At 42.3% G+C, this 19,445-nt stretch overlaps 1 protein-coding gene across 5 annotated transcripts in view; it reads right to left on the reverse strand.

Moving 5' to 3' along the window:
• MLPH (melanophilin) overlaps positions 1 to 19,445 on the reverse strand; it is a 196,267-nt gene that overhangs the window by 18,377 nt on the left and 158,445 nt on the right. For all 5 annotated transcript variants that reach the window (XM_053698853.1, XM_053698856.1, XM_053698855.1 and 2 more), the window contains 4 exons: positions 9,249 to 9,401; positions 8,369 to 8,461; positions 7,963 to 8,055; positions 3,359 to 3,416 (listed from right to left, as the gene is read on the reverse strand). In XM_053698853.1, the coding sequence (XP_053554828.1) occupies positions 3,359 to 3,416; positions 7,963 to 8,055; positions 8,369 to 8,461; positions 9,249 to 9,401 (397 nt within the window). The remainder of the gene's footprint in view (positions 1 to 3,358; positions 3,417 to 7,962; positions 8,056 to 8,368; positions 8,462 to 9,248; positions 9,402 to 19,445) is intronic.

Below are 19,445 nucleotides of genomic sequence, written 5' to 3' on the forward strand. Positions count from 1 at the left end.
GTCCCAGAAAGGGCAAAGAAAACTCCTATGAATGTTAGTTACCTAGTGGCCAGGTAACTCAGGTCTTGGCCTTCTTCTTGGTTACCATTTTTCATTTCAATCTTTGAGGCTTTGCCCTTGACGGGGGTAACTCTGAAGAATGAGATGAGGGCTCTGTTGTAAAGTGGTTGGGTTGCTCCAGATCCAGAGATTTGCAAATATCTGGAATCTCCTCAATGGTCTTGATCGAGATCATTCTACCATTTCTCATCACATGAAGCGCAAAAGGGAAGCCCCATCTGTATGGTATATTATTTTTCCTTAGAAGAAGAGTGAGAGGCCTCAGCATATATCTTTTTTGGAGTGTTTTGATACAAAGATCTTGAAAAAATTGGATGATATTCCCTTGATAATTATGAAGATCCTCTGCTCCGATTGTCTAAGGGATTCCTTTAAGATGGATAGTTGACCGCCTACTCCTGTTTTCTAGGTCTTCGATCTTTTCTTCTAGTTCCAATATAGTTTGGTTGTGGGAGGTGAGAGTTTGTGAGATTGATGTAACCTCCTCTCCTATTTCCTCTGTAGCTGTTTCTAAGGAATCTACTCGGTTTCCCAGCTCTAGTATCTCTGTTTTAATGTCCTTGAGACTATTAGTGACCGTGGCTTGAAAGCTATCCATCTTTTCCCACAGTTTTTCAAAGTTAGAAGCTATATCCTGCTTAGACACAAGGGCTTGCAGATCAGCTTTAGTTGCTGGGACTAAATCTTCAGATCCCTCCTCATTCTCAGATTCTATGTCCTCCTCCATTTCTACCAAAGCCTGATCTTGAGATTTAGGGATTTTGGAGGCTTTAAAAAAGGTGTCTACCCGCAAGGATTTTAACCCCTTTTCTCCTTTGGATCCTTTTCTTGCAGCCATGATGTTGGCAGTGATAGAATAGTGGCTAAAAGGTGAGCTTAGGTAAGCGATTTTACTCCTTAACAAATGTTTCCTCACGCTCACACTTGCAGAGGGATCCTCAAGTATCAAAACATCCGTTCAGTGCTCAAAATCAGTTAGTCACAACTGCTAAATCATACACTTCTCTCACTCACTTGGAATTCTCATTTATTTCCCCATCTCCACTGTGTATTTCTCATCTTATGTTGTTTATTTGCGTTTTTAATCCATAGCTTTTAGGTGAGATTAAAGCTGTTTGTGATGTGCTTAATACAGTAAAAGTGCACAATCTACCTCTTGGCATCCATGTCAGGCTACATCAGCACATTTTGTTTTTAGGCAGTTATCCCATTTTAACCGTCTGCCTTTTGCTTTCTGCTGGGCACACAGAGGGTTATTTGTATAATTTGTTATCAACAGCGTAGGATTACAGGGGCACTCTCCTCTCCCCAGGGGAAATGTCCTCACTGGACGAAGTCGGGCAGGGGAGATGGGATATGACCTAGTGGCAGTGAGGCCAGCAGGAAATGAAGGGGAGAGAGAGCAGCCCTACAACAATAAAATGTCCCAAAAAGAAGCAGTTCCCACTTCAACAGCACCCTCACAATGTCTCTTATATAATCACTATCAAGGTCACAGATTAAATTTTTGAGTAGATCACTGCTCCTCTGAAATCTTGCTTTGATCTAGGGAATCATATAATAAACAGTTCTCTAGCGCTTGTTGCGCACTTACATGAGCCACGTGGAGCACCGTTGTGAAGATCTCCTGGGACTGCTGCTGTTTTTTCACTCTCTGTCGCCGCAACCACCTTCAATTTGTCCTCCCAAGGTATCCGGTCACAGCTGTTGCTGTCTCTTCTGTTTCCCCTCAGCCCTTCACAGACTGAGGGTACTCCGTGGGAGTTAGGCCACAGTCGCCATCTGTAGTAAAGCGGGTATGTAGCTGTCAGTAGCACAACGGCTCTGTCTTGCTGTTATCGGCTCAGAGGTCCAGCCGTGCGCAGTTATCTACTCCAGAGCGGAGCCCCGACCCTCCGGAGTGCACCCTCAGGGTGCTCGCTTCAGTTAGGCAGTGGTTTAGGCCTCACACCGAATCACTCCAACCGCAGTTACCTTATAAGTTTTGATTGTTCTGCCAGTTTATCAGGTACAGGTTAGCTTGCCACTGTTAAGCGGACCCTTCGTTTTGTTTATAAATGAGTTAGTTGATAATTTTAATTCAATTATGGTGATATCAGGCTCAGGAGCTAAATCTACACACGTCTTCTTCTCACGGCTGCTAGCTCCGCCCCCCTACTATTGCGGTTTTTAAAGGGTCAAACTTTCATGAATCAGAAAGAGCATGCAGGTTTAAGAGACTTTCCAATTTACAAATTGTACACATTCTTTTTATATACACACTTTCTGAGGCACCAGCTCCTACTGAGAATGAGCACATGTTTACAGAGTATGCTCCTTGGCTGCCTAAGGACAACCAAATACCCAATAAAGGTCTGTCCCCCTGTGAAGTAAAAAGGGTAACCTTTGCTCCTGTGTAACACCTTGGCTCAGTGGAAGATTTCCTTCTCATATGGTCTAACAGGAGGAGGCTTGGGAACTTCCCAGTGATAACCGTGGATTCCTCCTAATTCACTCTCTTCCAGGAACTTTTCTATGAGGGAGATCTTCTAAAGAGGCAAAGAACTATTGGGATAGAGGGGGAAGTAGGAGGGATACTTAAAGGGACACTGAACCCAATTTTTTTTTCATGATTCGGATAGAGCATGACATTTTAAGCCACTTTCTAATTTACTCCTATTATCAATTTTTCTTTGTTCTCTAGCTATCTTTATTTTAAAAGCAGGAATGTAAATCTTAACAGCCTACCCATTTTAGGTTCAGCACTATGGATAGCGCTTTCTTATTGGAGGCTTACATTTACCCACCAATAAGCAAGCATAACCCAGGTTCTCAACCAAAAATGGCCCGGCTCCTATGCATCTCATTCCTGCTTTTTAAATAAAGATAGCAAGAGAACGAAAAAAATTGATAATAGGAGTAAATTAGAAAGTTGCTTAAAATTGCATGCTCTATCTGAATCGTTAAAGAAAAAAAATTGGTTTAGTGTCCCTTTAAAGCTCTGGTGTGGGGTGTCTTTGCCTCCTCCTGGTGGTCAGGTGATGAATTCCCAAAAGTAAGGTTGTGGATTCTCACAACCATTAGAAATACATTTTTATTTTGAATTTGTGAGAAATGTTGTCAGTAGTTTATAGAATACAACACAATTTACTCAAACACGTACCTATAAATAGTAAAACCAGAGAAACTGATCATTTTGCAAAGGTCTCTTAATCATCTTTTCCCAAGCTGTATATATTACACTGAGCATTTGATGTATGAAGCAACAGCTCCCTCTCATAGTATAACATGAAACAGTAGCACACACTGGGCGACTCACCTAACATGTCTGGGTCAATGTTAAACTTCTTTTGCAGAGCTTCTTGCAATGCCAGCATCTGAGGACAAATATAGGGTTAGAGACCATAGTATTATACACACTGCTAGAGGCTTATCACAAATAGGGACCAAATGAGAAAAAGCATCAATTATTACCCTGTTTTGTTGTTTACACTATCCCTTGAATAGCTGGTAGCTTTGACACTTTATACACTGTCCCTGGTATTATGCCCAACTTTGCACATAGGCCAGAAGCATGAAACACATATTTTGTCTTCATAATTCAGATACAGCAGGCAATTTTAAATAACTTTCCAGTTTACCTCAATTATCAATTTGCTTCATTCTCTTGGAATTCTTTATTAAATGTGCAGTTACGCACTAATGGGAGCTAGCTGTAAGCATTAGGCCAGCCAATGACAAGAGGCATATATGTGGAACAACCAATTGGCAACTAACTCACAGAAGTGCATTGCTGCTCCTGTGCATAACTAGGTATGCTTTGCAGCAAAGGATACCAAGAGAACATAGCAAATTAGATAGTAGAAGTAAAATGAAAAGTTGTTTCAAATCACATGCTCGCTCTGAATTGTGAAAGAAAAATGTTGGATTTCAAATGCCTTTAACATTAATTATGCACAGCGCAGACATTGTCTTCTAAGTATAGTGTGTGGCTGCTCTTTGCACACATACTACAAAAACACCCACAAACATACACAGAGAGACATACACATACATAGACACGCAGCCTCATAATACACATACACAAACATACAGACACAAACATACAGACACACAGAGACATACACATACATAGACACGCAGCCTCATAATACACATACACAAACATACAGACACACAGAGACATACACATACATAGACACGCAGCCTCATAATACACATACACAAACATACAGACACAAACATACAGACACACAGAGACATACACATACATAGACACGCAGCCTCATAATACACATACACAAACATACAGACACAAACATACAGACACACAGAGACATACACATACATAGACACGCAGCCTCATAATACACATACACAAACATACAGACACACAGAGACATAAACATACATAGACACGCAGCCTCATAATACACATACACAAACATACAGACACACAGAGACATACACATACATAGACAACAGCCTCATAATACACATACACAAACATACACAGACACAAACATACAGACACACAGAGACATACACATACATAGACAACAGCCTCATAATACACATACACAAACATACAGACACACAGAGACATACACATACATAGACACACAGCCTCATAATACACATACACAAATATACACAGACACAAACATACATAGACACACACAGCCTCATAATACACATACACAAACATACACAGACACAAACAGAGACACAGAGACATACACATACATAGACACGCAGCCTCATAATACACATACACAAACATACAGACACAAACATACAGACACACAGAGACATACACATACATAGACACGCAGCCTCATAATACACATACACAAACATACAGACACACAGAGACATACACATACATAGACAACAGCCTCATAATACACATACACAAACATACACAGACACAAACATACAGACACACAGAGACATACACATACATAGACACACAGCCTCATAATACACATACACAAACATACACAGACACAAACATACAGACACACAGAGACATACACATACATAGACACACATCCTCATAATACACATACACAAACATACAGACACACAGATACATACACATACATAGACACACAGCCTCATAATACACATACACAAATATACACAGACACAAACATACATAGACACACACAGCCTCATAATACACATACACAAACATACACAGACACAAACATACAGACACACAGAGACATACACATACATAGACACGCAGCCTCATAATACACATACACAAACATACAGACACACAGAGACATACACACAGAGACATACACATACATAGACACGCAGCCTCATAATACACAAACATACAGACACACAGAGACATAAACATACATAGACACACAACCTCCTAATACACAGACACACAGAGACATACACATACATTAACAGACAACCTCATAATACACATACACAAACATACACAGACACAAACATACAGACACACAAAGACATACACATACATAGACACCCAGCCTCATAATACACATACACAAACATACACAGACACAAACATACAGACACACAGAGACATACACATACATAGACACACAGCCTCATAATACACAAACATACACAGACACACAGAGACACACAGCCTCATAATACACATACACAAACATACAGACACACAGAGACATGCACATGCATAGGCACACAACCTCATAATACACATACACAAACATACACCAACACACAGAGACATATACATACATAGACACACAACCTCATAATACACATAAACAGACACATACATATACATTGACACACAACCTCATAATACACATACACAAACATACAAAAACAAGTAGAAACATGCACAAACCCTCACAGATCCATACAGATGTATGCCTCATACAACAATGTTCCTCTGATGAAGTCACTCCTCATAAAAATTCAAGTTATGCCTCTTATACATAGGCCTCTAGTTATTAAGGTCTGTCGGACCTGATCCGACAGTGCGGATCAGGTCCGACAGACCTCGCTGAATACGGCGAGCAATACGCTCGCCGTATTCAGCATTGCACCAGTAGCTCACAAGAGCTGCTGGTGCAACGCCGCCCTCTGCAGACTCGCGGCCAATGGGCCGCCAGCAGGGGGATGTCAACCAACCCGACCGTACTTGATCGGGTTGATTTCCGGCAATGTCTGTCGGCCTGCTCAGAGCAGGCGGACAGGTTATGGAGCAGCGGTCTTTGTGACCGCTGCTTCTTAACTGCTGTTTCTGGCGAGCCTGCAGGCTCGCCAGAAACACGGGGCATCAAGCTCCATTCGGAGCTTGATACATATGCCCCATAGTCTGCACCAATCTGAAGGTAGCACTTTCCTCTAAACTAGTCATAGTTTTAACCCTCATTCAAACATTATGAACTGAAGGGCCAAGAGAGAAGGTAAATAGTAAAGACCTATACATTCATAATTGTATGGGATTGGAAATTGTTCATTATCCCATGCACAAATAATGAATCAGTTAAATTATTAACAGTTTATATTAAAACTGCGTTTTAGACAATATATATGTACATGTATCACATAAAAACACATATATGCCTTTAAGAGAAATGCTTGTATTTCACTCTGCTGTTATGTTCTCAAGCAGTGCTTTTATCTGGAAAGGGGGGGCAGGACATAACATTTGGTACAAGATTAAGGGCCAGATTACGAGTGGAGCATAAATTAGCTCTTTAGTTTGGGCATTAATTGTGCTAGAAGTAAGATTTTTGTGCTCTTTGGGTTGCGCTCATATTAAGAGCTGAAAGTAAACTGTTTAGCGCAAAAAGCTGAAGTTACAATATTGCCTGTGTGTTCACGTATTCCTCTATAGAAGTCAATGGAGAAAAAAGTGGAAAAATAACCTAACACCCTACTCACGCGTAAACCCGATGACATATTCTCATTTGCACTATAACCTGACATGAAAATATTAATATTTCCCATTCCAATGTTCTATTTATTCAGAAATACATATTTCTACTTATATCTGATGGTATTTTGGTACAATATATATGATTATAAATAGGTATAGATATATACAGACATATAGGAATATCTATTTAGAAATACATAGAACACATTCTGCTATATGCTTTTACATGTTTTCATCCACTTAATTACAGAGGGCTCCAATACGCATATATATATATATATATATATATATATATATATATATATATATATATATATATATATATATATATATATATATATATATATATATATATACACACACACACGTCTATACATGTATTTATGTGTTTATATTTCTATATATGTCTGTAAATACACATATATAGACATATATATATATATATATATATATATATATATATATACTGTACATATATACATATTTAGACATGTATATGTATGTATTTCAGTTTTAAAGCCCTTTGCCTGACTTTTTTTGTCTAATACCTGAAACCTCATATCTTTGAGGCTTTATAATATTTGTGTGCAATAATTTTCATTGAATCATTTTTATTTGACAGTGTTATTATGAGTGTAACTGTACTTTGTTATGTATTTTTGATGTGTTTTGTGCAACTTTTCAGTTTCACGAAAACAGTTAACCAGAGCTCTGAAGTCGCAGTAATCATTCTAGCATAAATCGTGATTGCGCTTAAGCGATATCGTTAACTTTCAACTCGTAATACGAGCGGTAAGCCTGATGAGCCCAAACTTTCACGATAAACCCCTTATCGCTGGGGCACAAACGTGTACTCCACTTGTAATCTAGCCCTAAGTGGGATGATTAGTACTAAAAAACTGGAAGCTTCTTGTGTGTCTGTTACTCTTGTTCAGTACTATTGTGAGACCTAGTTTGCACGTGCCCCGGCGCCAGTACATAACAATAACAGACCCGGTAGCATATGAACTTCTAACCTTTTCTTCACTGGGAGTTGAAGTTAATCTCTGTAGATTGGAGGCTTCTGGCTGGAATGGTTCTGTGCTGCGTGAAATTGCTGTAGCAAAAACCTGTAAATGTAAATGTCAAAACAAGGCTAGATGCCCTTTCCATGATCTTCACCCAAAACCCAAAATGCACGACTAAACGTACAAAAATCACTAATCTTTTAAGCCAACTGGCACATATTTTGCTTCACACTACTGCAACATAATACAAGTTTGGGTGAAAGTGTAATATCCAGGACTCCAGACACATTTGCTGGACTCACAGGATCACATGAAGAACTAGGAGAGTCCCACACAAAATAGTGATATTATATGAGGGTTGGCAGACACCTACATTATTATTACTAGGTTGTCATGAACCTCTACATCCACTTACCCGAGAGCTAGATTTCCTCTTGGCCCTTTCTGAAGGGGTGACAGTCATACCTGCAGCACTGAGAGCTGCTATACGGGATTCAATATCTGAAACCTAGAAAGCAACAAAGACACAACACTAAAAGATGTCAGAGACTCATACTGGAGCATTAGCATTTAAGATGTCTAGCTTTATGAGACAGGTACATACCAACAAAGTATGTACAGAAAATATTTTGTCTAAGTCTGAGACAAAAACAAACAAACAACCCACGACATTAGACTATATGAATAAGCTACACTGGGTGTAAGAAAATCAGTGTTTTTCAAACTTCCATTTTACCGGTTATATTAATACACTTTTTACCTCTGATTACCTTGTATCTAAGTCTCTGCAGACTGCCACCTTATTTCAGTTTTTTTTAACAGACTTGCATTTTAGCCAATCAGTGCCCTCTCATAAGTAACTCAATGGGCGTGAGCACAATGTTATATATATGAAACACATGAACTAATGACCTCTAGCTGTGAAAAACTGTCAAATGCATTCAGATAAGAGACGGCCTTAGAAATTTAGCTTTCAACTAAGAATACCAAGGGAACAAAGCAAATTTGATGATAAAAGTAAATTGGAAAGTTGTTTAAATCACATGCCCTATCTGAATCATGAAAGTTTAATTTTGACTAGACTGTCCCTTTAAAACTGAAGGGATGTGTAAGTGTAGTGTAACTTAGGTTAGGGACTTTTTTGTATTTTTAATGTATAATTCCACTAAGAATAGCATAAAGGCGCTAAAATAAATGGTACTGCGCTACCTTTTGATTTGATGGACCTAATATACAATAAAACTTCATAGCAGTGTGGTTTCCTCTGCAAATATTTCTCAGGCTTTGTCTCTCACCTCACTCTCAGTTTGCTGAACTTGTGCCATAGCTGATGCCACGCTGACCTCCAGTTCTGACAGCTCAGAGTCAGTGGTTGTACTCTGTAGTGCCCGCTCTTCTGTATCCAGCAGTCTCACTAGGCCATGTGGCTTCTGTGTACCCAGATAGACCTGGGGGACAAAGATACATCAATTGTTTACTTTTTCAGTCTTTTAGCATTGATTTTGTATTGAAGGAAGAGATAATATTTCCATCAGGTAGTATAATTATGGCCAATATTTGATATTCCCTAAAATAAGTTCACTTACTACACTCTCTGGCCATGTCTGAAGGGCTGTGGTTACGTCCCTCAGCACCATTATGCAGAAGCAGATGTGAGTAGGCGGTTGTACACTCACTATGTAATCAAGCATGAATATTACCTTACACAGCTCAGCCTCTGTTTGGCAATATGAGGATTTTGTAAATAATTTGAATGATATAAAGTGAAAGTAGGTAACAGAATAAGTCACTTAAAGGGACAGTAGAGTTCAACTTTTTTTTCTTTACAGTCATAATCACTTTTTTTTAATCTTAATTTTTTCTTTTGTTTTCAGTCAGTGAGGGAAGCTCCTTACTGCACTCCAAGCCTGCAGTTTTTTTCTTGTATGTTTGTGTGGGTTGGTAGAAACAAACAGACAGCCCACCCTTTCACTTGTTATTGCATGTGCTCCCAGTTTTGCCTCACATGCAAAGTACACAGCTTTCATCTGACAGAGCAATGCCAACAGTATTTTCTGTTTCCATCTCTTTACTGGCTGGAAGGTGAGTACTTTGCATACAGGACGTGTGGGCTATAACAAGTGAATTGGAGTGGACGATCACCTTCACGTTGGCTGTACCATCCAAAGAAGCAAAACCTAATGGGATGAGACCCCTCCCAGCCTAAGTGGTTAGCTTGGAAGATTATGCTTTATTTAGGATGGGGCTATTACAGTATATTACTGGCTATTGTTGCTTGTTTAATGCCTATTTAATACTTTAAGTAATTTAAGTTGAAGGTATATTTTGTCTAAATTCAAATATATCCTTTACAAAATTATTTTCACAGCCAAATGACTTTGCAGCACTGCTCAGTGAAATAGTACATAAATCTCTCTACAGCAAGTGTGCCCAAGCTTCAGTGGGTCACATTTTTCATAATGCAAAGCACCTGATTTTTTTTTTTTTTCATAATAAGTTTTTATTAATAAATAGGGTACATAAACCAAAAAACAACACAAATAGCATTTGACATAAATCGAAATGAGGTTACACGCAGTCAAGTAAAGGAGGAATGAGTTACATTCAGGAACAGTGCATCTAGGATAAAACTCATAAACACAATAAAGATATTGCCCAATGCGTGCCGAACATATCTGTTGTGATGTTTTGGTCATTCTAAGGAACCATTAAAGTTTTATATTTTAATTAAAGTATCGCAGTGTATGCCATACTTAAGATGTCTGACAGTCATGTGCGGAAACTAATAGGTGTTCATAATAAACATGTATGATAGGTGGAGTGCGAGGTTCTACTCTGTATATCCTCACATGAAAGGGGGGTGGGGGGGAGAGGAAAGGGAAGGAATCAGAGGTGGGAGGGGGGGGGAGAATTTATGTCTCGGTATCTCAGCTCAGTAACAGCGGGGCACATCTCCTAGGGCGACCAGGGACCCAGCCAGAGCAGGCCAACAATGGCCAAGGGAAGGGGGAGTTACGTAGCCAATTTAAGGAGTGTTTCCCAAGGTTCCCATATCTGACTAAAGATAGCAGATTGGTTGTGTATGCGGAAGACATAGTCTTCCATTGATTTGATGTAGTGCAAATGATCAACCACTGCTTGCCATCGTGGGGGCTGTTGTTTCTTCCAGTTTCTGGCTATCAGCATCTTTACAGATGTCAGCAGGTAGACCAACAGATATCTCTTATACTTCGGAATCTTTTTTATCCCTATATGCAGAAGGGCTAGGCTCGGGGCATCAGGTGTCGGGAGCTCCAGCGCTGCGCAAATCGCAGAGGTCTTAGACCAGAGCGGTCTCAGTCGATCGCACGACCACCACACATGTAGTGGTGTGCCGATCTCGCCACATTCTCTCCAACACAGGGGAGAGTGGCTAGGGTATATAGTGCGAAGCTTGGTCGGCACCAGGTGCCATCTTGTAATGATCTTGAAGTAAAGTTCGTATAGAGTGACACAATGGAGAGCAGCTTTGGTTAGTTGTATAGCCCTAGACCAGTCCAACGGAGTGAAGGTCAAACCCAATTCAGTTTCCCAGGAGATCATATGCCTTGTCTTTACAAGGGTAGGGAGCCCTAGAAGAGATTGGTAGTGAGCAGTCAGGGGTTTGTACAGTTGTTGGTTAGTTTTCCATCTTATCTCCCAGATGGTGGGGGCCCTGATCTTGTCAGTCAGGAATCCCCAAGCCTTCATAAGGGATCTGAGTCTCGTGAGGTCAAAGTCTAGCTGACGAGGGATGCCAAATCTGGCTATCATATCTTGGTTTGTGAGGAGGTTTTCATTCTGGTAAAAGTCACCCAGGGAGGCAATCTCATGGGTCCTCCAGAGAGCTAGCTTGACATTAGGTAGTTCCCGTAGGAGTGACAAGACAGGATGAATGGGGGACGGATGCGGGGCTATCAACTGGTTGTGTCTCAATTGGAACCAAGTTGTTTGGCAACCTTTGATAAGCTGGTTTGAGACTGGTATTCGAGCAGCTAAATGTTGGGGGACCCATAGTAGGTCTGAAAGATCTATGTATGCCGGGAGGGAAGCTTGTTCTAGTTCCCTCCACCTAGTAGGAGGTAAGGTAGGCCCCCACGCTGAGACATGCGTAAGCATGGCCGCCTGGTGATATAGCTGAACGTTAGGTAGGCCCAGTCCACCTCTGGTTACTGGGGCCTGCAACGTGGCTGCCGCTACTCTCGGTCTCTTGCCTTCCCAAACATATGAGTTGAATAAGGTTTGGAAACCGCGTAAGATCCGTTCTGGGACTGGGATGGGGATGCACCTCATAATGTAGGTTAATTTGGGGAGGATCATCATTTTAAGGGCAGCTATTCTGCCCATCCATGAGATTTCCTCGTATTTCTTAGACTTCAGCTTAGGGTCTAACCTCTTTAGTAGAGTCGCATAATTCTCCTATATCACTGTGTCCTTTACATGGGACAGAAATATCCCTAGGTGTCTGATACCGATCGTAGACCACTTAAATGAATAAGACCTCCTGAGATGTCGTGTAGGCCTCTGTTTTAGCGACATTAATTTTGTAGTTTGATATTTTGCCAAAGGCATCAATAATTTCAAGGAGAGGGGGCAAAGAATCTAGCGGGTTTGTTAAGAAGAGGGTGAGATCATCGGCGAAAAGCGCTACCTTCTGTAGGGTATCATGTATCTGAAGGCCTTGGACTCCTATATTTTCCCTAATTGCCTCTGCTAGCGGCTCCATAACTAGGGCGAAAAGAAGCGGGGACAGGGGGCACCCCTGCCTGGTCCCGTTGCTGATGGGAAATTTAGGCGAACAAAAACCCAATCCCTTAACCACCGCCGTCGGGCAGGCGTAGAGGGCTGCGACAGCAGTCTGGAACACTCTGGGGAGCCCAAAACGCTCCATAGTGCAGAACATGTATTCCCACCTCACCCTGTCAAACGCTTTTTCTGCGTCCAGGGACAGGGTGAGGAGGGGCAATTCCATATCAGCCGCTTCCATAAATATATTTAGGAGTCTACGGGTGTTATCAGTACCTTGCCTGCCCTGGATAAATCCCACTTGGTCCAAATGGATAAGTGAGGGTAGATGTTTTCCAAGTCTAGTTGCCAAGACTTTGGCATAGACCTTGACGTCCACGTTAATTAGCGAAATTGGCCTGTAGCTCTCGCAAAGCGAGGGATCTTTCCCTTCTTTGGGAATGGTCAGAATGCTAGCCTCCAGGTATTCGGGAAGGAAAGTTCCAGTTTCTGCAACTTCCTGGTAGAGGCGTAGTAGAACAGGGGATAAGAGGTGGACAAGATTCCGGTAGAATAGACCCGTAAACCCATCGGGGCCAGGTGCTTTATGAGGCTTCAAAGCGAGGATAGCCGCCTTTACTTCCTCTATGTCAAACGGGGCAAGTAGATCATCAACTGATTCTACATTCAAAGAAGGGAGGTTTAATTTTGCCAGGAACTGTTGGATAGCCAGTCTGTCTACCTCGGTCTCTGAGGATTCATTTTTTAAGTTGTATAGGGAGGTGTAATAGGCAGCAAATGCCTTCCCTATGGCTTTTGGAGAACGAACTACGCCCGCAGGTGTGGTTATCCGGGTGATTCTAGCTTGAACCGCGCGGTCTCTAAGTTTACGGGCATGTAACCTGTCAGCTCTATTCCCTTTGTAGAAATATAACTGTTTAAGTCTCACTAGATTGGCTTGGACCCAAAGCTGCTCTCTCTTGTTGATTTGCTCTCTAATGGAACCTATCTGTTCAGCTAGGGTAGGCAAAGGAGCATTTTTGTTACTCAATTCGGTTTGCCTCAATTCAGCATATAATTTTGCAAGGGGGAGTTTGTTTTTAGCCTTCTGGATTGAGCTCATTTTAATAAAGTGACCCCTAAGATAGGCTTTAAATGAGGCCCACAATATTTCCTGGCTTGTGTCGCCCGTGTCGTTGAGTCTTAGAAAGTCTGAGACGGTCTCGATAATTTGGGGAATTTCTGTTTCAGAGAGAAAGTGGTCTGGGAGTTTCCAGGAGGGCCTACTGTCGGGGGGACGCAACTCCAAGCATCTAACACTTACCAAATCATGGTCAGACCATGGGCACGGTCGTATACGTGGGGTGCAGAATTGGTCTAACGTCCAGGAGTCACAAAGCAAGTAATCAATCCTGGAATAGGAGTTATGTTGTTTAGAGTGATGGGTGTAGTCCCTGTCAGTTGGGGCGAGGCAGCGCCAGATGTCGTAGAGACCATGTTGGTACATGAGCTTGCGCAGTGCATTGGATTGAGTATTAAGGTTGCGGTCAGTGGGATAAGCTTTAGGAGTCTTTTTGTCTAAGACGGGGTCCCAAACCAAATTCAGGTCTCCTCCTATCAACAGGTGGCCTCTCCTAACTTCACTCAGTCTCCTTAGAAACTTTCTCAAAAAGGATATCTGCTTAACGTTTGGGGTATAGATTGAAGCCAGGGTATATAAGATACCGTTGAGGGTACAGATCAAAATCAGATATCTACCTTCGGGGTCACGTTCTATGTACTCTGTAGTACAGCAGACATCTCTGTGAAGTAGGATCGCTACTCCTCTCTTTTTTTCAGTGAAAGATGCAGTTTCACATATGGGATAGTGAGCTGGATTACGAAAAGGTCTAAGTTCTTTATTCCAGTGTGTCTCTTGAAGAAAAACAATGTGTAATCTATGGGCATTCAAAAAATTGGACAGGAGACTTCGCTTAGTAGGGGAATTTAAACCCTGGACATTCAGGGTGGCTACAGTAATAGGAGCCATAGGGTTCGCAGAGTAGAGGTCTCTTTTGGGTAGAGGAGAGGGGAGAGGGGGCAAGGAGGGAAAAGCAGGTTGCAGGGGGGGGAGTAGTTGTGGGGAAGGAGGTAGATAAGGTGTTGAAATGAAGATAAGCTTCGCTCTTCCACTTAAGGGTAATGTATAGTGTCACAAGGACTGTCAAGACTTAGTGTGATGTGTATATTACACTATCTCAATGAGTGTTCTTGCTAGTGATAGCAAGAGAACACAACTATCAAGGTGGGGGGGGGAGGCCAAGTGTGAGGCCTAACCCCAGTCAGCCATTTTTGGCTCGTGCTTCTGATCTAAACTAGTATTGGGGTTCTTCTACAGGCGTCTAATATATCTTATTACTCGGAGTGTGTAATGGCTCAAGCATAGTAAATACATAACTCAAGATAGGTCGAGCATTGATAAAATTCAATATACCTAAACATGGCAGTCCAACTATAAACAAATAACAATCATTGGTAAAGGTAATATGGTAAGAATGGAGCTCATGCAAGACCCTATAACGTGGTGAAGGGAGGGCGGGGAGGACGAAGTCAGATAGTAACAAACGGTGGATCAGAGTCCAATTTCGTCTGGTTACACCCCGCATTCCCCACCACCCATAGTGTGTGGCAGCCCTCATATGACAAGAGCAAAGTTCCTAGAGAAAAGAAACATAAAATAAAAAAAAAGGAAAACAAACAATACTAACATTACAAAGTTCTCAGGACATCTGAATATGCATTTGGGAATGGCGAAGAAGCCATAAACAGTGGCGGTAGGGACATCCTGAATAATAGCAAATTACGCTACTTCTGAACCGGTTGGTAAAACTGTAAATACATAACAATCAAAGAAGGGGTAGTATCCCAACAGTTCAACACTTGAGTGACACTTCAGCGTGGCGAGGGGAGCATGGGGAGGACAAAGTTAGGTAGTGATACGACTAAATTATAGTCAAGCTTCGTCTAATTGTGTCCCAGACTCCTCATCGCCTACGATGCGTGGCAGTCAACTTGTGGATAGAGCAAAGCTTAGGGAAAGCAAACTCTCTAGAATGTCAGTATGTTTGAATATGTTATCAAAATAGGGAACAAACCACAATCAATAATAATGATATCATTTTGACACTCTAAGGCAGTAATTGAAATATGAAGGTAGAGAAACCTGATAGACAAAATTTTGCTGAAATTATCCAAGAGCAGACGTGAAGGTGGCTTTAGAGGGGGAAGATAGCCCCTAGAGGGGATATCTAAACTCTCAAAGGAAAGTGCAGTAACTCCCTACACAGGGTGCGGGAGGAAGAGCTTAGCAAAGGGGATCTTAAGTTGTGTGAGGCTCATCAGTGGCACTACTGGTAGACGGGGTCTGGCCCGATCGCTGTTGATGTTTCTTCTGGGTGTTGCTTAGTCTCTGGGGAAGGGGCCGCCACTCAGGGGCCGAGGCTCTCAGTCCTCTGGTGGGATCTTTGTCGTGATGATCTCCAGGCGGGTCTGGTGGTAACAAATCCCACCTCTGCATAAGTTCTCTAGCTTGTTGTGGGGTGGATACTGTATATTGGTGGCCATCCTTAGTGACGTGAAGCTTCACAGGAAATCCCCATCTATATTTTATGGCTTTGTCTCTCAACAATCTAGTGTAGGGCTGATAGTGGCGCCTTAGTTGGAGAGTGTGTGGGGAGAGGTCTTGATAGACTTGTAGGTCAGAGTATTGTTCTGGGAGGTTTCTGCCACCTACTAATGCTCGGAGTAGCTTATCTCTAAAGGTGTAATAGTGTAGCCGTGCTACAACGTCTCTCGGCTTATCTCCCTCTGCTGACCTGGGTCTCAGTGCCCTGTGTGCCCTATCAATCAGCATTTCCTGACCTTCCTCTGGGCCAACAATAGTGGTGAAAAACTCTCGTAGGTACTTGTCTAGGTCCTGAGGGAGGACAGACTCCGGAATACCCTTCACTCGGATGTTGTTGCGTCGGGTGCGGTCCTCGAGGTCGGCTAGCTTGACCTCTAGATCAGAGATTTGTTCAGCTAGGCACTGAGAGTAGCCAAGCAGGTTGGTGTGGTCGATCATTAAATCCTCTTGCTTACGTTCAATGGTGTCAGTGCGTTCTCCAATAGAAGCTATATCACGTTTCAGATCTGCATGGCTCTTCTCGAATTTCTTTGAGAGGGAGTCATGGTGAGAGGCCAAGAGTGTTGTAATAGAATCCATAAGGTTGTTGTTAACCTCCTGGCCGGCGCGTAGGGATCGCCCCACTGATTGGAGCAGGGCAGTCTCATTGGGGGTTTCAGCAGAATCACTGACATCTGTGAGCTCTTCATCTGTGCCAGCTAGGGATCTAGAGAGGGGTTTACTGAAATGGTCCACCACTGTACGTTTGGGTGTATTAGAGGGCTTTTGTTTTCTTTTGAATGTTTGGGGCATTTTTCGGCTCTGCATGGACATTCAGCAAAATTGAGGATAATGATAGCACTATAGTGGTCTGCTTAAATCAGGCTGACTGGGGTCACGGCATCAAGGAGCTACCTACATAGTTAAAGGATATATTACATCAAAACAGAATTGTTTTGGCCTGTGCCCCTATAAGGGGTAGTTAGCACACACTACTCCATCAGCAATATTGTGGGGCTAACTGCACCAGAAACCAATATTCCCTCTCGACTCGGGGTAGAGGGATACGACCCAAGGGAAGGGGAAAAGGGAAGTGGAAGTGACCAGCCTGGACAAGCCAGGCCGGAAAGGGTGAGTCTTGAGGGATTACTCTAGCTCAGCTACACGTATATATCTAAACACAATACACATTAATTATGAAGGGAGCAACCTGTAGAGAAAAGTAGCAGTTAGGCAAGCAGTAAAACAGAGCAGTGATTAATTGCAATTTTGTGTGTCCAGTATATCTACGATATCTGAGGGCCTGAAAAGGATTAAGGTTGTTAGGCAGAATAAAATAACACTCCACCTTAAGCAGATGCTCAAGGACACCTGTGCTGACGCAGCAGCAATAAATGGACAACAACAGTACACTTATAGTTGGAAGTTCTTCTGTATAAAGTGTGGCCTTAAGTATATGTGAGAGTACAATTTTTCCCAGTCAAGCAATCAGTATTAAATGTGTGGCAGATGTAAGGCCCATTTAGCGTGGGTAGTGAGTAAGTCCCAACAAAGTTACTTTCTTTAGGAAGGTATGGTTGAGAGTAAAAGTCTCTATAGCAGGGGAGCTTCTTATTGTACCTGCTGCCGTGTGACAAAGTTACATGTATGCAGGCTACTCACCGGGGTCAGAGGAGATAGAGAAGGATGTCAGCTGAACAAACTGGCTCTTACCCGGTCTTGCAGTAGGGCACTTATGAAGCGAAAAGCTGATGGATTCGTGATATGTCTCAGGGGCCGTGAGCCGTGTAAACAACTGGGCTCTCTGCGGAGGAGCTGTAAAGGTGAGAGGGCCCCAAGATGGCGGGTCTTCGCGCCTTTTCTTAAGGCCTGCTGGAGAAGGATCGTAGTTGGTCCCCAGGGACCACAGAAATCTGGCAGATCTTCAGGGTCACCGGACCCACCGGGAGGTAAGGATGGTCAGTATAGCGGTCAACCTCAGGTCCGGTAACTTCAGGTGTTTCAGAGGTAGTTCAGGAGAGCTCCTAAACGCCAGGCAGCCCCACTCGCGTGGGAAAGAACAGCAGCGAAGCACTCCGGAGCGGATCCCCGACCCTCCGGAGTGATGCGGTAGGATGAGGCTCAATCAGAGGCTGGGCAGGCTAAGGCGGGTTAAGCGGTTACTCCGGAGCGGAGCCCCGACCCTCCGGAGTAGGTGGAGAGCTACCGCACCAGCTGTGGGACCAGTTAGGAGTCTGTCCGTTGCAGATGGTAAGTGGCGTTAGTGGCACGAGAGGCAGGCCAGTTGGTCTGGGTAGTAAAGGAGTCGGCAGTCTCACTCGGGGTACCTCTCTGGCAAGTTCGGCAATGAGCGGTGAAGGCCTGGTCTGTATACAGCAGCGGTGTTTCTGCGTAGGGGAGCCCAAAAGATCAAGTTGGGTATAATATTTTGCCCCTATTTAGTGTCCACGATGTTTCTAATAGTAAGTTGGGCAAAGGAACCCAAAAATAAACCTTTATATAGCTTTTTATGGTTTTAGGGCTCAGGAGCTCAGCACACGCACGTCTGAACAGTTCAGTGGCTAACTCCGCCCCCCTCAAAGCACCTGATTTTTATATGTGAGACCCTAATTGTAGCAAAAAGTACAAAGTAATAGTGCAAATGTATATATATCATTTAATAATACACAATAATATAATTACTGGCAGCGGGAAAACATTCAGTAATGATATTCACTCAGTAATCTCAGTGAACAATTAAAGGGACATGCAACCCAATTTTATTCTTTCATGATTCATAGGACATGTGATTTTAAACAACGTCAATTTACTTCTATTATCTAATTTGTTTTGTTCGCCTGGTATCCTTTGTTAAAAGCGAGATCTAGGAAGGCTCAGGAGCTGCTGATTGGTGGCTGCACATACATGCCTCGTGTTATTGGCTCACCCATTGCGTTCAACTAGCATTTTAGCCAATCAGTGCTGACTCATAAATAACTCCAAGAGAATGAGCACAATATATTATATATATATATATATATATATATATATATATATATATATATATATATATATATATATATATATATATATATATATATATATATATCACATATGAACTAGAAAT

This window comes from Bombina bombina, chromosome 1 (genome assembly GCF_027579735.1).
Source record: "Bombina bombina isolate aBomBom1 chromosome 1, aBomBom1.pri, whole genome shotgun sequence".
In the NCBI taxonomy this organism is placed as follows: Eukaryota; Metazoa; Chordata; class Amphibia; order Anura; family Bombinatoridae; genus Bombina; species Bombina bombina.